General features: G+C 36.9%; 2 protein-coding genes across 2 annotated transcripts in view; one reads left to right on the plus strand and one right to left on the minus strand.

The window, feature by feature from the left end:
* Positions 1-27,804, minus strand: part of LOC109402267 (probable enoyl-CoA hydratase, mitochondrial) — a 34,970-nt gene that overhangs the window by 3,335 nt on the left and 3,831 nt on the right. The gene's annotated exons all lie outside the window — the stretch shown is intronic.
* On the plus strand, positions 553-8,914 carry LOC109402266 (uncharacterized). The gene is made up of 2 exons (XM_029857011.2): positions 553-821; positions 7,091-8,914. Exon 2 carries the CDS (start codon positions 7,160-7,162, stop codon positions 8,804-8,806), a length of 1,647 nt encoding a protein of 548 aa, XP_029712871.2. The 5' UTR covers positions 553-821; positions 7,091-7,159; the 3' UTR covers positions 8,807-8,914.

The following is a 27,804-nucleotide window of genomic DNA, read 5'->3' on the forward strand; positions in this document are numbered from 1 at the left end:
CTACTATGATTTTTTTTTTCAGATAACTTAATCATATCTGTGTGATAAATCTCAGTCGCGGAGGAAAAAAATATGTTCACCAGTACACAGTCCTTCTTCGTGATTCACCCAGACTTCAGTATTTATTGAACACAACCGCTATTAGATACACTCAAATAGGAGATAGCCAAATATTACGTGTCGCAACATTTGTTTTTCTTTATTTGTAACAGATGTTGTACAGAAAATTTAGTATTTAGTATTGCCCGAATTTTGTATTTAACACTTCGATAAAGCCGGTCGCCTGCGTTACATACATATTATGTGAACGGTCCTACTCATCGTCATTTGTCCTTGAACACAATTTCAACGTATAAACATTTACGTTTCAGCATTGAAATAAGGGACCAATAATTAAATACGTAAGAAATTATAGATTTGTATAAACAAATAGTGTTTGTATAAAACAACATACCACAATGGAAAAACCAAGGGACTTAAGAAAATCGTAAAAAATATGTACGTAATAAATGGTCAGTCCCTTACCATTGCAGCTGAGAACACTTGCTGCGGAAAAAAATTGCACTCCAACATGTAATTATTGAGATTATAATCGGTACATATGGTGTATATTATAATTTGAAAGCGCACAGGAACGAGATTCAACGATTTATTGTTACGTTTGTGATGAGAAAAAACGATTTCATTAGCCATTCTCGTTTGTACACGCTACTCAAACGGTTGATCAAACCACTTGCCTCAAGACTCGTGAACAACTAAGGATATGATGAGTTTACACAAGAATTCCTGTAACATTTTTTTGTGAATTGAACAAAGTTTATGTGAGTCTTCAACGTTCAATGCTTATTTGAACCGTAATCTAATCGATAAAATGTTGATAAAATTTGTGCTTGTGAGAAAATGTTATGTTCTTGGGAAGGTGTCGTATCGTGAGTCACAATTTGGGGCTGGGGCATAGTGAGCACCCCAGATTGAGCATAGTGCGCAATAAACGAAGTGGCTTCAACATCTTAAACTAGAGGCACCTGAAGTGATAACAACTTTACACCCTTTTAACATTTAAAGTGAAAATGAAGTTGTGCGTGTCAAATAATTATTGCATTACCCATAGTTTGCATATTGACTAATCGGATGAGTTTTACTTCAGTTTATACCCTTTTAACATTTAAAGTGACAATGAAGTTGTGCGTGTCAAATAATTATTGCATTACCCGTAGTTTGCATATTGACTCATCGGATGAGTTTTACTTCAGTTTCTGAGGCTCTGAAATTTCTATTATTTTCAACAGTGAAACCTTATTTTGCTTATTTTTAGATTTCAGAACAATGTATTTTGTTTGGAAAACTTGTGATTGTTTTAGTATCCTTATGATCTTTGAATATATATAGAGAGCCATATATCTTAATATTAACTACATTAAAACTGTCTTTTTTGAGTGATTCCTAGTAATTTTCGTATCCATAGTTTTATAAGGATCCGAAATAAAGTGGCTTGTATGGGAAAATTTGACCTTTTATTTTCATAAATTATATCTCGAAAATGAAAAACACACACATCTCTGATTGTTGATATGTTACGCCAAATTCTCTGAATTTTCTGATAAAAATATAAAACCAGGGTACCCCTTTGGACTCGAGACCATGAAAACGTGAAAAAAACTATTATCCTTGCCATTTTTTTGCACCTAAACACAGCTTGCCCTTCGGCGTATTTTTCCTAAAAACTACAATTCAATTTTTTTCTAACAAAAAAAAACTGATTCAATCCACCTATGGTGAACAGAACTCTTCTTACACTTATTGAAACCACAGATAATAAACGTTTATCCTAGAAAAAAAATTAATTCAAAACCTGTGTAAAAACCAAAAATGTTGCTAACTTCTTTCATCTATACAGCCAATTGCTGCAGTAATTGCTATCTAACAGAGATTATTTGCGTTTGTCATTTGTACTCAAGCATTGTGAATGCATTGAAATGCTCCATCTCTAAATGGTTGCTAGTTAGGTTTCCTTTTTGAAATGATGGTTGGAAGGGTTTACACACATTTCGTATGTTAGCATAAACGTCTGTTATCTGTGTTAATACTATTGTTGTGTTATTCGTATTTGACATATTTACTTTGTGTGATAGTGCCTTTTAGTCGTTCTAGAAAATATTGTGGCAGTGTGGTTTCTAAAATAGAATCATTGATCATGGGTCAAATTACAGAAATGCCAGGCACGTCCTAGAATTTCGTATGGAATGCCTAGGAAATAATTTAAATATTTTCGAATATTGTATCTTTTGGTAATTGCCTAAAGATCTTGAATCGAAAAACAAATGGATAAGTTATTATTATTATTATTAGCTTTATTAGGGAGATTTTCAGCCCGAGGCTGGTTCATCTCCAAATGAATAAAATGGATAAGGAAATAATCGAGATACGCTTCAGGATAATGGATTCCTATCTGTATACATTTTATATGAGGTCAAGGAAGCATTATTTTCGAAAAAATAATTTCTTTTCGACTGGCCAAAACCGGTGCCTGTACCATAATAATACTTTTTTACTTGCTTCACTAACATGATCTTTATTCTTTATTGATTCAACGGAATTATTTAGTCTAAGAGGAACTGCGATACAATTTTCGAGCATTTCAAGAGATTGTAGTATTTATATGTTGACAAATGATCTTCAATTCGACCTAAATGTATGATGTAAGATAGCAAGAAAATATAATAATAAATAAAATTCATTGAAATTACTCTCAAGTACTCTTCGGAAGATTCTCGGTAACCCGATTTCCAATCAAAGTAAAATTCAATAGCATTCTATTAAAGTGTTGTAGCTTTTATTTAATGCTAAGAGAATCTAAATCGGTTAACACACGGCTGTTAAATTTATTATGATACATTTTGTCAAAAATATCTCAAAAAGTTAAATTGTACTACTCCAAAGAGCTCCTCTAAGATATCACGGTAACCAGTTGTCCAATCGAGATGAAATTCAAGAGCGTTCTCCTATGATGTAGTATCTTTCATAAATCGGTTGATAGACGGCTGAGAAATTTATTATGATACACTTTGTCAAAACCCTAAAATAGTTATGTTGTACTACTCTCAAGTATTCTTTGAAAGATATCTCGGTAACCAAATATCCAATCAAAATAAAATTCAATAGCGTTCTACAAGGATGTAGCAGCTATCATTAGATGTGCACCAATGAATTATTTAATAAATTATGAAATTTTCAGGCGAGTTATGAGTCGCCCAGATCCGATGAGTTTAACAATTTTGCCTAATTGTTTGGGTATTTTTGTCAAATATATTGATTACACTAGTTTACAGCATTTTTGAACTCGGTAAGCTGATGATCGTTTTTGGTGTAGAATCATGCCCTGAGTTCGAAAACGCGAAGGAAAAAAATTACAGTAGAGCGGAAATTCTTTCGACTTTCCATACAAGGTTGATGATTTGAAATCGATTTTTGTTCTATTTTTAAGCAAAGTCGCTCACTTCACACATCTCATTCTCCGTAATCAATGCACCGATTGAGCTGATTTTTTTTACTGTAACTCGCCTACATGATCTGTCACATAAACGTTGAGAAAGAATTTTTCAATTGTTTTTTTTTTCTTATAAAAAAAAACATTACTTCATATATTTTTAGAAATTTTGCTAAAATTTAAGGAGATTGTCCCCAAACTCGCCAATATCTTGAATTTCATCAATCTGAGGCAAAACCTGCATTCAGATGATCGAATGGTATTATATTCAGCTTTTAATTTATAGAAAAAAGATTTAAAATTGGTTGAACAGAACGCAAGATATTTGAGTTTTAGTAAATTCCATATTTTAAAAAGTTGTAAAACTCGATATTGAGCTAAAACTCAAAAACGGTTCCACTTGCACTTTAAATTTTTTGTAGCACGGTTTCGAAATCTGTGCTAAATTATGCTTCGAAAATTTTCGATTTTCGTTTTATTTTGTGAACTAGTGTTATTTATCGCCCTCCTTGACGAGTCAACGAGCACTGTGACAAAAGAAGAAAATGAGATTTGTTCCGGCCTTACTTGTACTAACTAACTAACGTCGTACTCCAGGCACCAGAGCTTTTGAAATAACCGTTCTCGATAATTTGTTTTACAGTTGTTCTGGTACGCCAGCATGTGAGGTACAAGTTGACTTGTCCAGCACTTGGTCGTAAACATAATTAACATCGTGAGCGAGCCATTCGTGCACAATGGTCCGAGCACCGTATTTATATGGAAAAAAATAATTACGCCTAAACTATTAGTTTTAGCTATATGCTGTCTTCAGGAAAGTTTCTTCATATTTTTTGAACATTTTTTTTTCAACAATGTGAAATTGGCGTGGTCCAAATGGTTCTCAAGATCACAATGTAAACTTTCCATTATTTCCATATGGTCGGCGTTAAGTCAGACCGGACCATCTGTTTTTCAATGATTTCGAGAAAATGTCCTGCAAGCACTTGAAATTTGAAATCTCTAGCATTGTTTTTGAAAATACTTTTATTCTTTTATGTAATGACACATCTGCATCAAAATAACGTCGAAAAGTTCAGGTTTAAGGAATTCCTCAGCGTATCTTTACCTTCCCGAAAAATCGCGTAGTCCAGCTTCTCTTATAGTTTCAGAGCTATTATTTAAAAAATAGAGTGACATCCAAACAAAAGTTTCCTTTTCATAACTGTTTATACATTGATTTTTCACAAAAACTTCGTTCCGAGTAGACGTGTGCGCCGAACATTCGGGGTGCATCGGCGTAGGGCTTATTAAACAATTATGAACAAAGTTAACCCGTTTGACCCCAGGTAAAAAATAAAAGTTAAAAAAATCGTCAACAGCCCATTTCTCAACAGAATTCAACCAAATTTTAGACACAAACTCGCACAACACTATAGTTTTTGAAATATACGGGGTCAACATTTTCTTGGACTTCTGGACGGAGTAAGGCCGGTGGGTCACTGGGTCAAGTCGGGCATAAAAGGCCAAGTACGATTTGCACCCCAATAACTTTCTTCTTAACGAAGTTTTTCAATGGGAGTTTGAATATTCCGTTGCCTAACGATAGTTGATTATGCTATAGGTTTGAATTTGAGATTTTCCGATAGGTTTCTTTTGAGTTCTTGAGATATTCAACATTTCTGGACCATCCAAGTCTTCATTTGCTATTGTTGTTTTCAAATGAAATTGAACACGAGATATTATTCCCTTATTGACCCCATAGGTCATCGGGGACATCCTTAGAACATGTGATGCCCTTGTAGTACTATTAATATTTCCTGAATATCTCGATGGAATGTACGAATCCGTCCTTACAAAACATGAACACTCGAAATAATCACCAAGGATTATTTTCAATTATTTTTATCGCTTTTATTTGCACCAATACTTGACCATCTGTATAATGTTTGTTATATCAACGAACAGTAGAAATTTTGGACGATCTGATTGAAGTCATGCCTTGACTACAGAGAAACGCAGATGGACTACAATTAGGAATTAGACATAATTGCATGTGGAAAACAACGGTTAGCTCCAGAAACCAATACTACATCGAACAGGAGTAAGTAAAAGCCTCGACTAGATTCCTGAGTACCCGAGATGACCTGGCTGAAATCAGGCCTTGAGTTCATTGAGCTGTAGATAAAACTGTACTCACATGTTTTACCAAGAGAGAGCAATATGGTTTCTTCAGCAAACAATGAAAAGTTTACATTATGTTCTTTAGAACCATTTGAATTACCCTAATTTCACATTATTGAAAAAAAAAATGTTCAACAAATATGAAGAAACTTTCTTCGAATAAGTTTCTTCATATTTTTTGAACATTTTTTTTAATGATGACAGCATACATCTAAAACTAATATTTTAGGCGTAATTGTTTTCTTCAGTTAAATATGGCTCATGGACCATTGTGCAATGTAGGGATCGTAAGTGGTAACAAACAAAACAGAAATTGAAATTAGAACAAGGGTAATTCGCTAATTGTTGAACACTACCCAAATGTTGTACAGTTTCTGAAAATTTTATTATAAATCTTACTTAAGTATTTTTTGCTCAACGTGAACGTATGATGTAGATGCATGTACACATGTGTGTCACGATATTGATCCAATTAAATTACAAAATATTATACATATTTTACGTCAAAAATATTGATTGAAAATTTTGTTCCGCTGATGACACGAAAACTGCACAAATCTTAAGATTAATTTTAAGAGATTGCTGTTACAAAATAAGCTTTGCGGGAAAATCGATCACAAATATCAAAGGCACACCATAGTTACAAGAACTGGAAGGATGTCCTTAACAGTTTTACATTGTTTAAAATCACATTTTCGTTGTAATTTAATTTGAAAAAAAAAATTATCACACTGTCATTATGCATCCATGATCCAATTGTTAAACAATGGCATAATCTACGATTTTAGCATGACTTTCAGATTTTTTTTTCACTTTAGGGGCTGTTTATAAACCACGTAGACCAAATTTTTGCCATCTTAGACCCCCAAATTTTTGCCATCTTTCAGGGGCTTTTAAAGGCGTATTTTTCTTCTGTCGTTTTCGCTTCTTTTCGGCTATTTTTGCATCTAGTCATGTCTAAAACGATTTCAGTCCACTAGAGCTCTCTTCAAATGAGCGATCCCTTGTCATTTAAATGAATTGTCACTAGCTGGGACTAGCTGGGCACAAAACACGAAAAACCCGGAAAAAATTCCGCCAGAGTGAAAAAAAAAACATCGGATGTCGGGCCAAAGTCGGGTCAAATTTGGACCCACATCGGGTAACTGTTGGGTTTATGTTGGGTTTGGTGCCCAAAATAAAACAGGTGAATGATAGGTTTAAAAAAAGGAATACAAATTAAATGAGCAGTAAAAGGAATAAGTAGATCTAGACGTTCACTGGATATTTTTCAACTAAAGTGAATTTATGCACGGAAAAACAAACGAAAACCAAAATACCAGTACTAACCGTTCAACAATTTTGGCGAATTACCCTATGTTTGGTAGAAAATAGAAACCAATGGTATCCCAGACCGAGAACTGAGAAACCGAGACTACATCACTTTCTTTCATTTTCCAGATTCGAACATTGATTCATTTCGCGAACTAACACCATATATTAAAATTCCCTCTGCTTGGTTCCTGGAGAATGGGCGTTTCCGGCTTAGCAACGTATCTCACACGCAACGGCTGCTCCCACGAAGTGAACATTCCCGATGAAATCCAAAAGTGCGGCAAAAAGGAGCCTCTGATCGTGATAGATCTGCTTACGGTGATATGTTCTTTGAGTGGTCCGATAAATGAGCAAATTTACGGATGCCGTAACCAGTTTGCTTGGGCGAACGTGACTCATTTCTGTGATCGGATGATCGAGGCCGGTGCTCGATTGGTGTTCTTTATTGATGGTAAGCTTCAGGAGAGTAAATACGAACATTGGACTCAACGACAGGAACAGGTCTATAATGAGTGCTTGAGGAATGTTCAACATGGCCACGGAAATATCAGAGGGAATGTTGTAAAACATGCCTTTATCTCCGCATTGGTGGCCGCAGCTCGGGAGAAGGCAGTACTCATTACGTCGTACGATGTAGAGTGCGATAAGGACTTGGCTGCCTACGCGAAAAAGCATGACGCACTTTCGATCATTACTTCCGATACCGATTTTTTGATCTTTGAGGGTAACTTCAGAATTTGGTCCAGTTCGGATTTGAATTTGAAGCTCATGAAGACGAAGGAATGGAACCGAGAACAGCTGCGCCAGAATTTGAATTTGGAGTGGAACCAAATGCCGTTCTTTGCTGCAATTGCTGGGAATGACAACTTCAAGTTTCGACCTTCCGGTATGCGCGATTTAAACACTGTGGCTCAAAGGGTACGGGAGCTGAATTTAAGGCGTGGATCTACAAAAATTACAATGGGTTTGTATAACAAAATATTTGGTACACAGAATTATAACAACAAAATCAGCTTCGAAAACGCCGTCCAGTTTTATGATACGGACTACGCCATTCAGCAACCGATAGTCCCTTCGGAGATGCACCACTATCCGAACTGTGCTCTGAGTATAATCCTGGGCATTCCGGGCTCGATTCGTTTGCCGTGTTTGGATTTGCGTGAGGCCAATTATTCCCAGATTGCACTGTACATGTATCGGCGCCAGTTGGGCGTATTGTTTTTTCACCGGTCGGATGTTTCCGAACAAATTTTAACGTCACCGGTATTCATCAAACTCAGTCACTATGATACATACAGAATCATTGATACCACACCGATTACCCCTCCGTTGTCCATAAAAGTTCCGTTGCCGGAGGAGCTCTATTCACTTGATCCTCAGATATCGGAGAGTCTGGAAGTAATCAAGTACCGGATGTTGACCTGGGTTGTATCCGATACGCTCACATACGAGGAAATTTGCCACATCGATCCCAGGTATTTGTTGGACGTTTTAACCCTATACTTTTTGATTGAGACAAACCTGCTAGACATTATGACGGCGGACATCATTCTGCTGACGATCGACGACTGCATCAAAAATCGCATCCCATGGGAGATTCCTTTGCAGCGACCACGAAAACCCAACGTCACGACCAGTTTTCGGTATACTAATTTCTACGCTCGGATGTACTGCAACGCCGAGACGGTCGGCTTAAGGAAGCAGCTGGCCAGCACATTTCTATGCAAATTCGACGGAGTGTATTTTAACAATGTTGTAGACGCCCTGCGCTGCGATGCGGATTTGTTGGCTTATAAACTCGAACCCATAAAGTCATACCGGGTATATGCCAAACTAGCCTAAGACATGGCCGAAGCCAGTGGTGCTCAAATTGCGGCCCTCAAAGCTTGCACATACACGCAGAAAAATGGCGCTTGCTTAAAACAATAAAACGCATAGTTGATTTTCAAACTGAGAATTTACTTATTCCAAAGTTATATTTGATTGTTTTCATTAAATTTTAGAGTTTATCGATAAAAACAAACGATTACCATCATTTCATATAATGTCCAAAATTTCTTTTGTTTCAACAAAATAAAAACCATAAACGTGGTCCGAAAACACTCACACATCTATAAAATGCTTACCCCAACATCGCCACAACGGAGAAGGTGTAGCAAATCCATCACACCAACTTCCAAGTGCAGCTTTAGCCGTGATGGATAACGCGCAGGTACTCACGCAAAAAGTTGTTCGGTTTCGCCTTTTTTGTCTTTTTTTAGTCGTTCTCCTCCCCATCCACTTTACCGACGGTCTAAAAATAGATTTCCGAGCTGCCACAATGGACTACCCGCTTTGCGCGCAGCCACAGTTGATCAGCAGGAGTAAATCCATTTTATTTTGTATGGCGAAATGCATCTAAACTTGAATTACTTGAAATACAAAGCTTTTCCCGAAAAAATATTTGGTAGGCATAATAGTGGTCACCATTGTGCACAACCACTACCAAATATTTTTTCGAATAATGTGTTCCACTTTGAAGAATTTGCCTTTAGATGGTATTCGCCATACAATATTTTTGCGATTTACTTTTAGCGATTTTTCGCGCATAGAAGCTAGCGCCATATTGGTCGATGCGGAGAGTAGGAAAACAGCCGATGTAGTTAATTCATTGCTGCCGTCACCAACACAATCACATTCCGGGTTTGTTAGTGGTAAAAGTGCAGTCGTTTGAATCAATACATTATTTCATGTTGAAAATACCATATCTCTGTTTGTTTTAACAAACTGTCAAAAATTTCGACGAATGAAAATATTTGTATTATCAAACAATAGAACAGTTCAGTTTAAACTAGAAATCAGTTTGTCGTTATAGTAAACTGAAAAATCGGTTGATTTGAACTAGAATTTAATTGTGTTTACAATTTATTTTTCTGTGTGTACGGCCCACTGCGGTGTTTCTGAAAAAAAGTTTCTGATCGTTTAAAATAATGAAAAATAGGAAGTATTTCAATCTTGTCCATAATATGAGATGGCATTTTTTTAATTATATACCGCATTTAGTTCACCACTGGACTGCGCACTGAGTCTTCATAAGTGCGAAAACGTGAATAAAACTGCGCGATTGCATCAAATCAAATTGATGTCTTCGGCGCACTATTTCATCGATGTATGCTGAATAAGTGCTCTGAAGACACCAAGTTGATTGTATGCAATCGCGCACTTTTATTTACGTTTTCGCACTCGTGAAAACTAGTGCGATAGTCCAGTGGTAAACTAAATGCGCTATAAAAATACAGTTTTAAAAAACCTTACTGTAGAAAATTTTTATTTAGTTTATTTTTATCATTATATTGGAACATTCGATCTTACTGAGATTAGTTTGACAATATTATTATAAATGACGTCCAAATCTAAATTCTGTCAGGGAGAGTTTTCCAAAATTTCCACAAATTGTAAATTAAATTAAAAAAATCAAACAAATGAGAGTAACTAGTTCAAAAAAATATTGTTCATAACACTAACAAATGTTAAGGGGTTGCATACCTTGCGGGATAAGAAAATTGATTTTTTTATTGCATAATCTGAAGGTATACATGCTAGACAATACACATTCCAAATTTCATAAAGATTGGAGCACTAGAACCATAGTTACAGCCCATTGTAACACGCACCCTCCATAAGGGGTGATACACAAATTATGTCACGCAAAAATCTACAGTTTTCAACCCTTCCTCTCCCTATGTCACACTTTTTTACCAATTTTCGTATGTGTCGTCCAGTTCTGCAAAACCACCCTCCCCTCTAAAAGCGTGACATAATTTGCGTGCGGCCCTTAAGGTGAAACATCAATAAATCCCATTGCAATTTTTCATACAAACTTTAGAGGCACAAATCTGACGAACAAAGCATCGAACCAAGCCGCACTTGTTTTTCCTGGCTTTGCTCACTTCCAAAATAAGAGGCAGCTTTGACAAATCGAGAGCAATTGTGTACAAATTTCAAGATTGGTGCTCTTGAAAACGTGAGTAGAGGACCAAGTCCGCCATTATGGCAGCCATGTTTGTATTCTCTGAAGTTTCTCCTTAAGGATAAGGCAAAGCGTGAAACTTCAAACGCGATTATCTCGAAATCGTCTTTTTAAAAAGTGCCGTTGCAGTGATCACGATAACTTAAAAACTAGTTGACCGATTTGCATATTTTTTTATAGTTCGTATTTCAAATCTCGAGATGCTGAACGGTTTACTTCATAAATACATGCATAATTACCCTAAAAACATTGTTTAAACTTTCAAACCAAAACTAACAACTTTGCCATTCAACACGAAATTTTATAGTGAAAAAAAAAACTTTTTTTTTTCGTTGAAGTGAACCGTTCAGTACCGTAAACCGGGGTCAAATTAATCAGCGGGGTGAAATTGATCATTCGGGTACTACATTTTGATTCTATACTAGGAACTCTTAAGCGTCGTAATGATCTTATATTTTTACGTCATCTGGTTCGTAGATGTCTTGTCTGGAGATGAGTGTAGACTTTTATTTTTTTTAGAAAAAAAGTTAGTTTTGCCTTTTTTTTTTAGGAATTTGCAATGTACCTCTCATTAAGCTGAAATCATTGCTACTAAACAATCGATTGCTAATAGAACTTCCCGTAAATTCTCTGTTTAAACATTTTTGTGGAGCCTTGGTTGGGAAGTTATGTAGCTATTCTGAACATTAAATAGTTTAAAAAATAAATTCATTTTATGATGAAATAATCATTTATTGTGAAAGAACACTTATTTCAAATGAAAATGCCTACCTTTAGGCGTTTAAGGGGAAATTTTTAAATTTAATTTAATTTTTCAATACTTAAATTGAATTCACTAGTTATGAGATTTTAAATGCTTTATTCGGTGTTAGAAAAGCAAAATTAAACGGAGAAGTAAATTTTCATTTTCAACCGATGCTTAATTGTATACTGATCAATTTCGCCCCAAAGTGGCATTTCCAATTGTTTGGAGTTATTTAACTCAAAGTTTAAATTTGTTGAACAAAAACACATGGTTCCATGGAGATCCACTGGGTACTGGTTTTACAAAAATTCTTTTGACCATATTTGAATTGCCACTGATGTTATGCGTAAGTTGTAGTTGTAGTTGTATGCGTAGTTGTTTTAAAGTGATCAATTTGACCCCGGATTACGGTACCTCTAGATTTGAAATACATACGAACAATTGAAAAAAGTTTGCAAATCGGTGAACTAGTTTTTAAGTTATCGTTATTAACGGCATTTTTAAAAAGACCATTTCGAGATAATCGCGTTTAAGGACAGACTTGTTAGAATCCCAATATGGCCGCCACAATGGCCGGCTTTGACACCTACTCACGATTTCGAGGGCACAAATCTCTTCGTAAACGAAACCAGCGCACCTGATCTTCTTATTTTAAGCTTATTACAAGTGAGCAAGAACAGAATAATAAACTGTTTTGTTGTGTGAAGCTTGCTTCTTGAGATTTGTGCGTTTGAAGTTTTGATGCACTGTTTAAGCGGGACGTCAATACGTTTGTCCTTAAAGTATCGCGCTTTGTCTGGTCCTTATGGAGGTTGCGCGCTACAATGGACTAGTGCTCCAATCTTTGTGAAATTTGGAATGTGTATTGTCTATCGTTGGAATGTTCGACTGTTTTACGAAACTGTTTCGTGGTGGCTTGTCAGTCTTGACAAAAATAAAACACTATTTATGTTATTTTGTCCGACGTTTCGGCCCGTTTGGGACCTTCTTCAGGGACTCTGGAAATGTTTATTTATTAGTTGGAACATTGTAAATATTCGAGAAAACTTTCAATTTTTACCAATAGTTACAGTGTTCTCGTCCAGTGTGGTTCGGTAGAACCTGTAACTGTCGATTTGGTTCGAATTTCTGTCGGATACAAAAAGTGGTGCGTAAACGGACCGAAACGTCGGACAAAATAACATAAATAGTGTTTTATTTTCGTCAAGACTGACAAGCCACCACGAAACTGTGTATTGTCTATACTTAAGGATTTAGATTATACTTTTTTTTACGATTCGGAGCCCGCAAGGTATATAACCCTTTAAATATTTGTTTCCTCTGTAGATGCTAAATTTTGAACATGTTTGGTAAATTGGGCAGCCAAGAAGCAAATGATTCGCCATCTGAAATGAATCAAATTAAACTTCATGGATACTTACAAATGGATTGCATTCTCGATGTTCAGCACGGCAACGGTTAAATTGAGATCTTTGAGAATAAAGAAATGGAGTGCAAGAAATACTTGTCGAAAATATCCAAAAACCAATTATTAAATCCTAACACAATCTTACACAGGCTTCCCTTTACTCAAAACCAGACCAACAATAGATAATGCCGGTTCCGGATCATTTAGCGAACGCCATTGGGCCGAATGCCATTTGGTCGAACGCCATTTGGCCGAATGCTGTTTAGCCGAAAAAAATGAATTATGCACTTACACTACCCGCCATAAATATGGAATCGCATCTTCTAGTATTGCAACACCCCAATTGAATATTGCAGCACCCCAAAAAGTTTGGCATCACCTGAAAACCTTATTTTTTACTAAACTATATCTCAAAAACCGTATTCTCTGCAAAGTTTAGACCTTCGGCAAAGTTGTTCAGCAGGTTTATGACCTTCAAATGGTGAAATGTTTGGTACGTAATTCCGCCGCTATGTGGCGCTAGTGTGCATTTACAATGAAGTACTTTGACATGGCTTATCTCATGATTCTGACCACCTAGAATGTTCGTGTCTTCAGCAATGTTGATCAGAAGGGTTATGGCTATCAAATGGTGGTAATTTTAGTGCGTAATTCCGCCGCTATGTGGCGCCAGTATGCATTTACAATGAAGTACTTTGACATGGTTTATCTAATGATTCTGACCACCTAGAATGTTCGTGTCTTCAGCAATGTTGATCAGAAGGGTTATGGCTATCAAATGGTGGTAAGTTTAGTGCGTAATTCCGCCGCTATGTGGCGCTAGTGTGCATTTGCACAGACAAACAGACGTAACACTCTTCAAAACGGCTTGGCTCATGCATTTAACGATCAATTCAAATTACATTTGATTTCCGCGATCCTTCCACCAGAGGCGCTAGTGTAAGATCGCTTTGACGTTTGTCAGTGTACACGTTGCTGAATGATACAAACGAACATTACAGACGATTTGTGTAGTAGTGTGCGTGTTAGACAAACGTCAAATCAAAATCCATCATGACCGACAGTGTCTTGCGTGATTATACCAACAGATGGCAGTGTGCTCATGAAAAAGACACCGGGCAAAAGTTTTTGATGAATTTCCTCTAAGAGTTACGTCTGTTTGTCTGTGGTTCAAGAGTCTGTCTTAGAGAGATCCCTGCAGAAACTTCAAAAGGAATCCATGATTGAAATTTTCGAGGAATTTCAGAAGGAAATCCAGTAGGATTCCATAGATGAATTCAAAAAGAAATCCTAAGGGATTTACAGCAGAAATCCTCGAAGGAATTCCAGCGGGAATTTCTAAGGGAATTCGAGAAGGAATCCTTTAAGCAAGGATTTCTAGGAGGAATCAACGAAAAATATCCAGGAGAAATTCCTAAAGATTTTCCAGCAGAAAACCTCAAAAGAATTCAAGTGGGAGTTTAGAAGAATATTAGAAAAAGAATCCCCAAAGGAATTCTAAGAGGAATCAACGAAAATTACCTTAGAGGTATTTCTGGAGGAATTCCAGGAGAAATCCCTGAGAGAATTCCAGTAGGAATCCCCGAAGGAATTCTAAGAGGAATCCCCGCAGGATTCCAGAAAGAATCTTCGAAGGAATCTCCCAAGAAATTGCAGGAGAAGTTTATGCAGAAATCTCAGGAGAAGCCACCGAAAGAACTTCGGAAGAAATCTTCGAAGGAATTTCGAGCGGAATCCTCAATGGTTTTTTAAGAGGAATTTCCATAGGAAGTCAGAAGGAATCCCCGAAGAAATCCTTGAAGGAACTCTAGGAAGAATCCACGAATTCTAAAAAGAATTTCCGAAGGAATTCTTGGAGACATCACTGAATAAATTCAAGAAGGAAACCCTGAAGAAATTCCATGAAAAATTTAAGGAATTCCAGGAGGAATCGCCGAAAAAAAATAAAAAAAGGAATCGCCACAGGAATTCCAAGAGGAAACTTCAAAGTTATTCCAGGAGAAGTTTCCGTGTTAATTTTAGGAGGAATCCCCGACGGAATATCAGGAGGAATACCCGAAGAAACATCAAGAGGAAACTTTGAAGGAAGTCCAGCAGGAATCCACGAAGGAATTCCAAGGCAAATCCCCGAAGGAACTCTAAGAGGATACCCCGAAGGAACTCCCGGTGGAATCCACGACGGAATATCAAAAGGAATCCCCGAAAGAATTTCAGGAGAAATCCACGAAAGAAGTCCAGGAGGAATCTCCAAAGGAATTCCAGAAAGAATTTTTCAAAGTAATTCGTGAAGGAATGCTCAAAAGAAAAAAAAAAATAAGAGGAATCATCGAAGAAATTTAATGAGGAACCAGTGGACAAAATTGAAAAGGAATCTTCGAAGGAATTTTAGGGGGAATCCCCAAAGGCATTTCAGGAGGAATCTGCGCAGGAATTTCAAGAGGAAATTCCGAAAATAATCCTGCATGATTCCCAAAGAAATTCCAGCAATTATCCACAAAGAAATTCCAGCAGGACTCCAGTGGGAACTTCCAAGGGAATTCGTGTGAGAATCTCCAAAGGATTTCAATAACGGATCAACGAAAAATATCCTCTGAAAGATTTCCAGGAGAAATCCTTGTGGAAATTCTAGAGGAATCACCGAAGGAATTTCAAGAGGAATCTCCGAATTCTATAAGAAATTCCCCAAGGAATTCCAGTAGGAAACCCCGAAGGAATTCTAGGTGGAATCCCCGGAGGAATTCAATGGAAAATTTCTGGAGCAATCTCCGAAGAAATTCGAAGAGGAATCACAACAGAAATCCCAAGAGGAAACTCCAAAGGAAATCCAGTAAAAACCTCTGAAGTAATTGCTGGAGGAGTTCCCGTAGAAATTCCAGGGGGAATCCCCGACGGAATGTCAGGAGGAATCCCCGAAATAATTCCAGGAGAAATCTCCAAAATAACTCTAGGAGGAGACCCCGAACGAATTCCAAAAGAAATCTCCGAAAGAATTCAACGAGAAATCTCCGAAGGAATCCCTGAAGGAAGTCCAGAATAAATACTTCGACGGAATTCCAGGAGGATATCCTGAAGAAATTTCAAGAGAAATCTCCGAAGAAACACTAGGAGAAATCCCCGAAGAAATTTCAGGAGGACTCCTGGAGGAATTCTATGAGGAATCCCTAGAGGAAATCAAGGAGGAATCTCCGTGGGAATTCTGAAAGAAATTATCGAAGAAATTCCAGGAGGAAACCCCGAAGGAATTTTAAAAGAAATCCACGACAGCGTATCAGGAGAAATCCCCGAAAGAATTTCAAGAGGAATCCTTGAAGGAATGCAACATTTATTTTGTTTGTGCACTGATCACCGGCGCGAAAAATAAAAACCGGCGGCGTGACAAACTGCGGCGTATGGCCTAGGTGATCAGAATCATGAGACAAACCATGTCAAAGTGCTTCGTTTTAAATGCACACTTGATAGCCATAGAACTTCTGATCAACTTTGCCAAAGACAAGAACATTCAAAGTGGCCAGAATCATGAGATAACCCATGTCGAATTCGTTTTAAACGCACACTGGCGCCACCTAGCGGCAGAATTACGCACTAAACTTACCGCCAACTGATAGCCATAGATCGTCTGATCAACTTTGCCGAAGACACGAACTTTCTAGGTGGTCAGAATCATGAGATAACCCATGTCAAAGTACTTCGTTTTAAATGCACACTGGCGACACATAGCGGCGGAATTACGCACTGAACTTACCACCATTTGATAACCATACACCGTCTGATCAACTTTGCCGAAGACACGAATTTTCTAGGTGGTCAGAATCATGAGACAACCCATGTCAAAGTACTTCGTTTTAAACGCACACTGGCGCCACCTAGCGGCGGAGTTACGCACTAAACTTACCGCCAACTGATAGCCATAGATCGTCTGATCAACTTTGCCGAAGCACGAACTTTCTAGGTGGCCAGAATCATGAGATAACCCATGTCGAAGTACTTCGTTTAAAACGCACACTGACGCCACCTAGCGGCGGAATTACGCACTAAACTTACCGCCATTTGATAGCCATAGACCGTCTGATCAACTTTGCCGAAGCACGAACTTTCTAGGTGGCCAGAATCATGAGATAACCCATGTCGAAGTACTTCGTTTTAAACGCACACTGGCGCCACCTAGCGGCGAAATTACGCACTAAACTTACCACCATTTGATAGACATAGACCGTCTGATCAACTTTGCTGAAGGTCTAAACTATGCAGGGGATACGGTTTTTAAGATACAGTTCAGAAAGTGATGAAGTCTTCAGGTGATGCCAAACTTTCTGGGGGTGCTGCAATATTCAACTGGGGTGTTGCAATACTTGGGGATGCGATTCCATATTTATGGCGGGTAGTGTAAGTGAACATACCATTGCTCTCCGCATCAGTTTAACTCGAAAGAACAGCCTATGGTTCAATGATGGAAAATCTATGATAGAATATTGATAGTTTCAAGGCCAACAAGTCCTTGGATGGCAAAACTAGAAAGAAAAATGTCCTCTAAATTCTTCTGATCATAATTCGTCTAAACAGAATTCGGCCAAATGATCCATTCGGCCAGATAGCATTCGGCCAAATGGCCAGACGCCGAAAAGGCCACATGAACTGAAACGATGATTTTTATTCTGAAGTCCTTGGCTTGGAATAAAAACCTTAATTTGGCCTGCGGTATGCTTCAACCTGAGCACCACTAGTCTGAGCAGAGTACTGCTTAGCAAACTTCAGCAAATCAGAATAAAATTAAATATTTTCTATTTCCGTTCTATCTTCAATGATTCCTAAACGTAGCCTGTTTATGTTTTTAATGGAATTGGTGGCTCAATCGCCACGAATTGATGTGTTGTTGATTAATCGAGTGTTTTCGCCTAAATTTAACAAAACTGTTTAGCCAGATTGTCCGGAAACGATTTTACTCAAGGAGATGGCATCCCTATCCCACAAATACGATATAGTCTATTTTACGAAACGACAACAGTGTTGATATTGATATTAACACTCACGGGCTTGGGCGCAACCTTATGTCAAATTTTCATTCATGAAATGAGCGATCAGCTGATCCGAAACGTCTCGTAAAATGGCTCATTTCCGTAGCCAGCAAGCGTAGCGTAGGTTGCTGACAACCTGTCTCTCAACACACCAGCATAGTTTTAATGCGAAGTTAAAAAGCACGAAGACCATCTCAGTCCCCTGATTTTAATGGCCATTTTCTATGGACTTTTTTTTGGCCTAGGTATATTTTTTGGTTTGAAACACATTAAAAACAAAATTGAATTCTTACAATCTTCTAGTCGTCTTTTATTATTTGGGTCGACCCTAGGGACGACCTTTACTTCACAGCCATGAATACACTTAGGGTAGCGAACCACTTGGGCAGCGGCCGGTATTTTGGGCACTCTTCGCTATAACTGAGGCAATTCAAAACCGATTGACTTGAAATTATGTACACGGATAGATATTATACCTATCTCATCGTGTTTCAAAAATTGTGTCAATTGGTTCAGTATTGGCTGAGTTATAGCAGAAAAGTGCCCAAAATAGGACCCCTGCCGAGATGGTTCCCTACATATATCGATGCATACATACAAGTTTACTTGTTTTTAATGTCATTGGGAGTGAATTTTAATTTCGATACACAGTGGCGATTCCCTAACCTAAAATCTACCTGTTCAACAAGTATACTTAACATTTGGGCGATGCTTCTTCTTCTACTTCTTCTTCTTCTTCTTTTTCTTCTTCTTCTTCTTCTTCTTCTTCTTAATGGCTCGACGTCCACACTGGGATTTGGCCTGCCTCGTTTCAACTTAGTGTTCTTTAAGCACTTCCACAGTTATTAATGGGTCACTAAAATAACTAAAACGGCCGCTATGAAATGAACAGATAGCGCCACCGTAGCCGTGTGTGTTGGACGTAACTCGCCTGCTGTCACTGTGTTACCGTCCATATACGGAGGCGCTTTTGTTTTGATGCGGTGAGTAGCGGAAAAGTTGGCTTCAATGATCCATTGAAGGGCTTTCTTTGCCTGCCATTGCATTAATTTGTATATTGTAAGGCAAGTACAATAATACACTATGCCCAGGGAATCGAGATTTTTTTCCCAACCGGAACGGGAATCGAACCCGCCGTCTCCGGATTGGCAATCCATAGCCTTATCCACTCACTAGGCTAACTGGGGAGACCCAGTTTGTATGGGAGTTTATATGGGAAAACATCGTTTTTCGCATTTTTCTCGTGAGGGGCACTATTTATACTTAAATCTCATATCCGATTATATAGAAATATATAGTCTTATATGTGCCAAAAAACTGTCGAAAACCGAAAAGTCATCCGAAGCTCGTAAGAAAAGATATTGCATGCAGACCATCTCTCGCGTTCAGTATCATACAGGCGTATCTACAATGATCGATTTCTCTTCATCGATTTTCTCTTCGGTTGATAACTTGGCCGGCAAATCATTTTCGGTTGTTTTTGTTGTTTTAGATGCTAGTCCTAGTCGTCCTTCACCGAAACACAGCGAGAGATCATACGAATATTAGTTGTATTTTTCGTAATAGTCCGAAGAGAAAATCGACGAAGAGAAATCGATCATTGTAGATACGCCTGTATGATACTGAACGCGAAATCTGGTGATGCTTAACATTTAACATGTAAAAGAATAACAATAGCAATAAAATCTCGTTGAATGGGCACGCACTGTCTAGGCTATAACTTTTTTCACTTTTTTCACATCAAACGTAAATTTAGTTAATTATCTTTGATGTGAGCCAAAAAGAATTAAAATTGAATGAAAGATGACAAAGATATCAACAAATCACTTTTCCATGTTTTACGATAGTGACCCCAAACTTTTGGCCGATACATCATTTTGAGGAGTGACACCAAACTTTTGGTCGATGACATGAAGAGTTAATTTACTTAATAACTTTTTTTCTAGATTTTTAGCTAAGTTCTGTAAAAAGCAGTTGAAAGCTAATAGAAAATGGGTTATATTACCGCTCTCATCTTAAAATTTGGTCGACCCAATTTTCAGCGACACTGCCGTAAGTTTATTTTCATTTTTTTTTTTGAAAATTTGGCAACTTTGGGTTATGTTTACATACAAAAATTTGTGGAAAAAGTTTCTTTTAAATCATGTTCAAAGTTTCTTTGGCTTATTATCTTTTGAAAGAGACCTTGGGTTTTGAAATCGGATGCAAATTGGCGAAGATTTGGACCTAAAAAAATTACACATTTTTGAGGGGGTGACCCCAAACTTTTGATCGGGAGTGTATGAAAATATGCTATTTCTGCTTATGCTATATTCGGCAAATTTGTTGTCATCATGGGGTGTTTCCTAAAATCTGCTGAACTCAAAATTGACTTCAAAGCTTTTCCTATCGTCAGACTGAATTATACAACCATGTTATAGAGTAAGGTGGGGCAAACGTTCGACCATAGTTAAAAATTCAATATTTTTCGAAAAAAAAAACCAAGGCAGATAAAAATTAAATGAATACCGTCTAGTGATTCTACCATCCATGAGCTAAAACTTTGCTGAACAAAGTAACGCCAAATGTCTTTTCAATTTTAAGATGCAACACGTTTTGTAAGAGTGCGTCCAATTCGAACTCTTGCCCCACCACTGGGGCAAAAGTTCGAATCTAGTGTTTATCGAGTTTAGCTAACCGTAACACAATATTTTGACACTTTAGTAAAAGGAATACCTGAAACCAATTAACATTTAAAGTTCGATTTGGATTTTACCCAAATTAGGGTAAATTACCCACACCAAAAATTAGCAGTTTGTCGCCAAATCCAGATAAAACGGCAAATTTTCATACGATCGAGTTATCTTATCAGTTTCTCCATTTGTAGAGATAATATGTACATTAAGAAGAATTTTGGGATTATTCCTGAAGTTGCCACATGATTCGAACTCTTGCCCCACAATTCGAACGTTTGCCCCACTGTGTGTGAAATATGCTTTTCAAATCTTGGCACCCCAAAGAAATAATTTGAATTGAGCTCAAAAACTTCAGAAGAAACTCTTGCCCCACTCGAACTTTTGTCCCACTTTACTCTATACAAATTGGCCCACAGAACACATCAAAACTGCTGTAATTACCAGAGTCAGTTCAATTTATCTCCAAGTTTCAACTATCTTGAATATATATTTTTAAATACCCATCGATTGCTAATTTGCCACATTCTGACAACATTTCCTTTAATGCCATGGGTCACGAGCATTAGGTATAAGCATGATTGTACACTGATTTAAAAATAAAATGTAAGTACATAAGTAGGAGGGGTTTACCAAAATGTTTGGGATAGGCAACTTTACTTTCTCACAAAAAAAGTTACACAAACTGTAGTTACAGAGTGCATCAAAAATTCTCAAATGTTGACTGTTTGTCAACCTATTATATGTGTATCATTGGTTCAAATTTGTGCTCGATCGGTTAATCTTTCGCGAAGCTAGAACCGTTCACATAAATTACTACTATTTTGGACAACTAATTTTTGAACTGTCATACATATTTCCGAAACCAGCGAGCCGAATTTAATTAAATTTTGATATTAAATTGTTGACTGTGACTTTGCTGTGCTTTGACATGAAATAAACCAGGATCAAAATTGATGTCTGGGACGGAATAAATCAAACAAATTTCTATTAAGTGGAGCATATTTTAAATAGGGTAAATTTTCTCAGACGGCAAAGTTTAAATAAATAAAAAATAGGTTCAATCGCCAATTTGGTTCTTTAAGTGTATCCAGATTATCGGATAATCTGAATCTCCATCCAAACATCAGTCGGAAATCGAAATTTCCTTATTTTGATTCTCTTAAACTGCATTGAAAGTTCGCATAAAGATAAATTTGAACTGTCATTTTTTCATTTATTTAGTTAACATCAAATTCATGATAATACTGAATCAACAATTTGCCGCCATAATACTCGATTTGCAGCTGCAGCAACTTTGAACTGTCATTCTAATGATTAATGCGTCATTCTATCACGGCAAAAGCTGCACTTGGAAGATGGAGTGGTGGATTTTAAAGATGTGTGAATGCTTCCGGGCCATGATTGTGATATCCATTTCGTAGAAACAAATGAAATTTCTAACGTTATATGAAATGATGGTAATTGGTTGTTTTTATCTATAAACTCTAACTAAGAACAAGTAAATATAAATTTAGAGTAAGTAAATTCTCAGATTGATAATCAACCATGCGTTTTATTGTTTTGTACAAGTTTTATTTTTCTGCATGAGTAATGATAAATCATCCATTTTTCAAGGCGCATTGATTAAAAAGTTCATAAACTTATATGCTGCATAGCATAACAGTCCATGTAAAAAGTATTGAAAATTTAAAAAACAAACGTCATTTGAAGTGCACAAACTCGTTTCCATGTAAAACTTTAAAAAATCGCCGTAATCCAACTTTTTCAATCGTTTTAAAAAGTTGCAGTGTTTTGTAGTTCGCCGTAGAAAAATGAAACCAATCGATTAAGAAATGGCTGAGTATGACCACAGACAAACAGACGTAACTCTTAGAGGAAATTCATCAAAAACTTTTGCCCGGTGTCATTTTCTTGAGCATACTGCCACCTGTTGATAGAACCGCGCGCGACACTGTCGGCCATGATGGATTTCGATTTGACGTTTTGCTGACATGCACACTACTACACAAATTGGCTGTAATTTTCGTTTGCATCATTCAGCAACGTGTACACTGGCAAACGTCAAAGCGTCCGAACACTAGCGCATCTGGTGGAACGATCGCGCAAACTAATGTCGAATTCGTTTATTCCCGACAGTGCACTGCACCGGTGTAGCAATTGACACCGGAAAAACGAACGGTTTCGGTGCAATTTGTTGGCAGCTTTTGATGGTATTAGTAAGAGCGCGTAAGAGCGTCAATGAAAACAATAAATGATATCAAAAATAAACATAATCAATGTTTTCATGATTTCCGTGATGAACAAAATTATTTTTATTTATTTTTATTTTTTACTTTCTATATACAATTTAACATTTTTAAAAGTTTTCAGTAATCCACTTGTACATGATAAACTTGTAATGATAAATGTTACTTGAAAATTGTTATCCAATGTTTTAACAATCCCACATTATTTATCTTCTTCAAATTCTCGTAATATCATAATTTTTAAATTAGAAGCAACTTTTTAGAATTTAACCATTTCCGTTGTCTAATAAAAAAGGATGCTAACATACAATTATAAACGATCTACGGGCACAAATTTAACACAGAAAATGTTAAAGGCAGTTCAATAGAAAACGTTTAGCTACAACGTAAAAAGGAAAATAAATAAATGCTTTTTAAAACATAACGTTATTGAAACGCAACTCATATTAAAAACGCTTCAACCATCCTTTAGTGACATTTGTTTGACTTTCTATGTAATTCAAAAATTCAATATTTGTTGTAAGAAAAAAAATAGAATTTATTGTTTTTGAAACTGGTTGTACCTACAAAATGTTACTTCAGTAATATTTCAGTCCAATTTTAATTGATAGATTTTTATTCGATTCTGGGCTTATCAAAACTTTATTACGTCATTTTTTTCATAATTAATAGATCAACATGTGGCAGAAAATTCTGATTATTGAAATCATTAAAAGTAATCCACATATTTGCCATAATAAAAAAAAGTGATGGGGAAAATATACGTTGAATCAAGTCTTTGAAATTTCATGTTACCGATAAATCTTGAAGATTCCTCAGAAGTTGAAAGACGTGATAATCATCGATCAAATTTAAAACATTTCAAAATAAAGGAATATCCAAGAAAACTGTTTACCTAATGCCGAAGAGAAAATCATCATTCCTACCCAAACAAAACTACGATACAAGTTCAGCGATATGCATGTATTGGTAAAACTAGCTTTGTACCTGCTACACCGCGCTCAAACTGGGTGTAGCATTTTCTTGCACCGGTGCCAATCGGGTGTCAAAACAGAACAGTACCTGCGAATAAACGAACGGTTTCGGTGCAAGTTTGCTACACCCGGTGACAAAGCGGTGCAGGCGGTGCAAATAAACGAATTCGACATAAATGACATTTGAATTGATCGTTAAATGCATGTGCCAAACCGTTTTGAAGCAGAAGTGTTACGTCTGTTTGTCTGTGGTATGACATTCTAAATTTGACAAGTTTGTATGGGAAAACGGCTTTGGTGCATTTTTGTTGTCCGATATTTACTGTACCTGCCTGTTATTGTTTAGCTACGGAATGATGAAATTCTTGAAAAACGAGTTTCATAAACATATAAATAAAAAGTGTTACTATAAATGAAAGTGCTCCTTTTCTTTCAAAGAGACGATTTATTACAGGTAGTGCTTCAATCCTTTATAAATAGCCTACATTTAAGCGTTCATAATGGTTTAATGGACTTTAATCCTAAAATAACTAAAAAACTACAAAACTTGTATACAATAATTATAAGAGCAACATATTCGAAATTAGAGACCCCGAATTCAGTATTTAAGGGCATTTTTAACACTAACGGTAATTGTCCATCATCAAAATCAAAAATTAGAATAAAGTTGAAGAATTCGTCATTGATATCATCAACATCATTGACATTTCAAAAGCAATTTTCTCGTTCAAAACATATTGTATGCAACGAAAATGTATTCACAGTATTGCATTTTCCACCTGGATTCAGTGAATATGTTGTCATCACAAATAATTATGCTTTGAACGAGAAAAATGATTTCAATATTTTGATGATGACGATATCAATAACGAATTTTTCCCCCTCAACTCCTATTTTAACACTTTTAAACGTTTCGGAATACTCTCTAAAGTAGCTTAACACGTACTAAGAGGGCAAGTACATGTTTTAACAACATAAATAATGTAACGTTTACTTGTGCAAGGAATCTATCTAAAAAAAATGATCAATTTTATCCCGGACTACGCTGCCCCCACTCGTATGATAGTCCCATATGAATAGGAAACCCAGCAAAGATGGGTCTGTTATGCGAGTGGGGGCAGTACGGTACATTGAAATCGATCATAACGTTAACTCAAAAGTAATGAAAAATCAAATGACACTACTAAAAGCGTGGGGCCCGTATGGACATAGACTACAGTATGACCCATAAAAAATGCGAAATTCCATTTTTTGCGGTATTTGATGATTTTTAATGAAATAATCCTAATGAATCAAACTCTTTTGGATTATGTACAATAAGGAAGTCATTGTCATACAGGATCTCTAATTTTTTTGTCAAAATATTCATTGGTTACGTATATGGGATACCTTATAGAGGGGGTTAGAGGCAGAGGGGTGTAAGTGACCAAAAATTCAAAATTGAGATAAATATCGCACGTGATTCTACGAGATCAGCTTTGATTGTTGCCAAAGACCCATAATTTTTTAAAATGTTTGAGCATATTAAAACATTGATTGAAAATATGACGCTTAACCGTTGAGGAGATTTGTTTGGAGGCAGAGGGGTGTAAGTAATTTATTATATTTTCATGAAGTATTGCTCAACATTGTTTCAATCAATTTAAATTCTCATGTTAATAATGGCAGTATGGTATTGCACAATTTCGAGTTTTACTGAGAGAGGAAGTTAACTTTTCGTCATTTGCCCTTCTCATTATCTATTTCTCACTCACGCCAGTATTTGCAAAGTCTAGCTTTTGGAATAAGGTAAAACTTTCACTCGACTGGCTTAGCCGCAAACATCGATAGTAAATTAATTGACTGATATTTTTGCTGAACTTTTCACACAAAAAAGTGACAATATCACCTTCTTTTCGTTGCACATCGTGAGTACGAATGACGATAATGTACCAATTAAAATTACAACACTGCATTTTATTCACAATTGCTCATTCCCAAATTTAGGATTTTATGACGATCGTGAAGATCAGAATTAGGTTATCAATTTGATTACCAAAATTTTGTACAGTCTCACGAATTCAAGCGGTGCTTTGCTAACTAGCCGACGTTTCGGCTGTGTTTGGCAGTCTTCTTCTATGGAAAATTAGGTCTATTTCTCCTAAAAGAAGGCTGCCAAACTCGGATGAAACGAAGGGCAGTTAACAAATTACCGTTTGAAATCGTGAGACGTCTAAACTCCAAATTTCAGTATATACTCGTTGTAAACCACTGTCAGGGACGAGTTTACATACGCAGTATTACACTAAAAGTGCATCATTACGTCTTGTATGGTGTCGTTGAGGCTATGTTTTAGAATCCGTATGATAAATCATTAGATTTTAAATCGTATTGTTGGCGATTTCCATAATTTGGAAGGATAAAACATGTATTAGTAGCGCACGCCTATCAATTTATACATGTAACCCTCGAGCAGTCGCGTCTTCGACTACCTGCAGCGAAGTCACGCTCACGTTGTATACCACAAGCGTGTATTTTTCATGGCGCGTGTACTCAGTACACGACACGACCGCTCCCGGGTTAATAATGAGTTTCTGTCTGTCTGTATTATCCTTATAGACTCGGAAATATCTGAAACGATTGGCGTGAACATTTGCATGCCAGTTTTTTTTTTCGAGCCGGGGAAGATTCTAAACAACTTGACAAATTAACTGGCAAAAGAGGCCCCAATACACATAACGGGGGACTTCTCTATGGAGCTGTGTATCAAAAAGCCGCACAGCCGGTTTACTATAAATTTTAGCTTTTCAATATATCATTTTCATTTTCATTTTTTCATTTTGCAGCATTTGGTGGGGCAATGAGAGCGCAAGTCAGTCCAAAGCCGATGATAAGGAGGGGTAATGGCTGAATAGTCTTTGCTGACCACATAAACGCCATGGGATAGGAAAAGGGTATTTTGGTGTGGGATTAGGGTGTTGGTGCAGACTTGACGATATCAATGCTATTCAGATGCAAAATAATTTTAAGGCTCAATAGTGAATCGCATACCTTCCAAAACCAAAAAACAATAATCCACAAAATACCAAGCAAGTCATAGAAAGAAAAAGCGCCCGATTGTTTATTTTGTCAATTATAACAAACGGAAACTTCTACCCTCTCCGACTCGCCAGTCACCCCGGAAAAAATGTCCCTTCAGTTCTGGAAAATATATTATCCCCAATTAAGCCTTTAATCGAATTGTCCGCGTGGTCTTGTAGTACCCCTGCTAGGTAAGAATCAGTCATTGCCATACATATTAAATGCTAGACATGACCCCATGGATAGCATTTGCATATGTAAAAGCTTTGCTGATGTGACTTTCCTATTAGGCAATTCTCTCATCTCATGTTTGTCTTCAAAACCTTATCAAGCTTAGAAAATTGAAGTTGATAAACAATACATTACAAGGTTCGAATTCCCATAGAATGAGATCATTCATTCGCACTACAACACCATAGGAGATAATACCACATTGGCTGATTACAGTACAAATGTGAAAAATCTCCCATTTCCCCCTATCCGCAACCCGGGGACGCGCCCTGTTGGATTTCGAAAGCCTCGGAGAATATTACAAACCTTCAATGGCATTCCCATAAACTAACCCACATTGCCCATTCAGGGGTCTGACTGGGCCTATTACCCTCCTTCAGTTTGTAATATTCTCTCCAACTTGGAATTATATTTTCCCGGCACATAAATGACTTCGACAAATGTTCGATATACTATGCAGCGTCATGATCAGTATAACTA

Source organism: Aedes albopictus, chromosome 3, assembly GCF_035046485.1.
Source record: "Aedes albopictus strain Foshan chromosome 3, AalbF5, whole genome shotgun sequence".
NCBI lineage: Eukaryota > Metazoa > Arthropoda > Insecta > Diptera > Culicidae > Aedes > Aedes albopictus.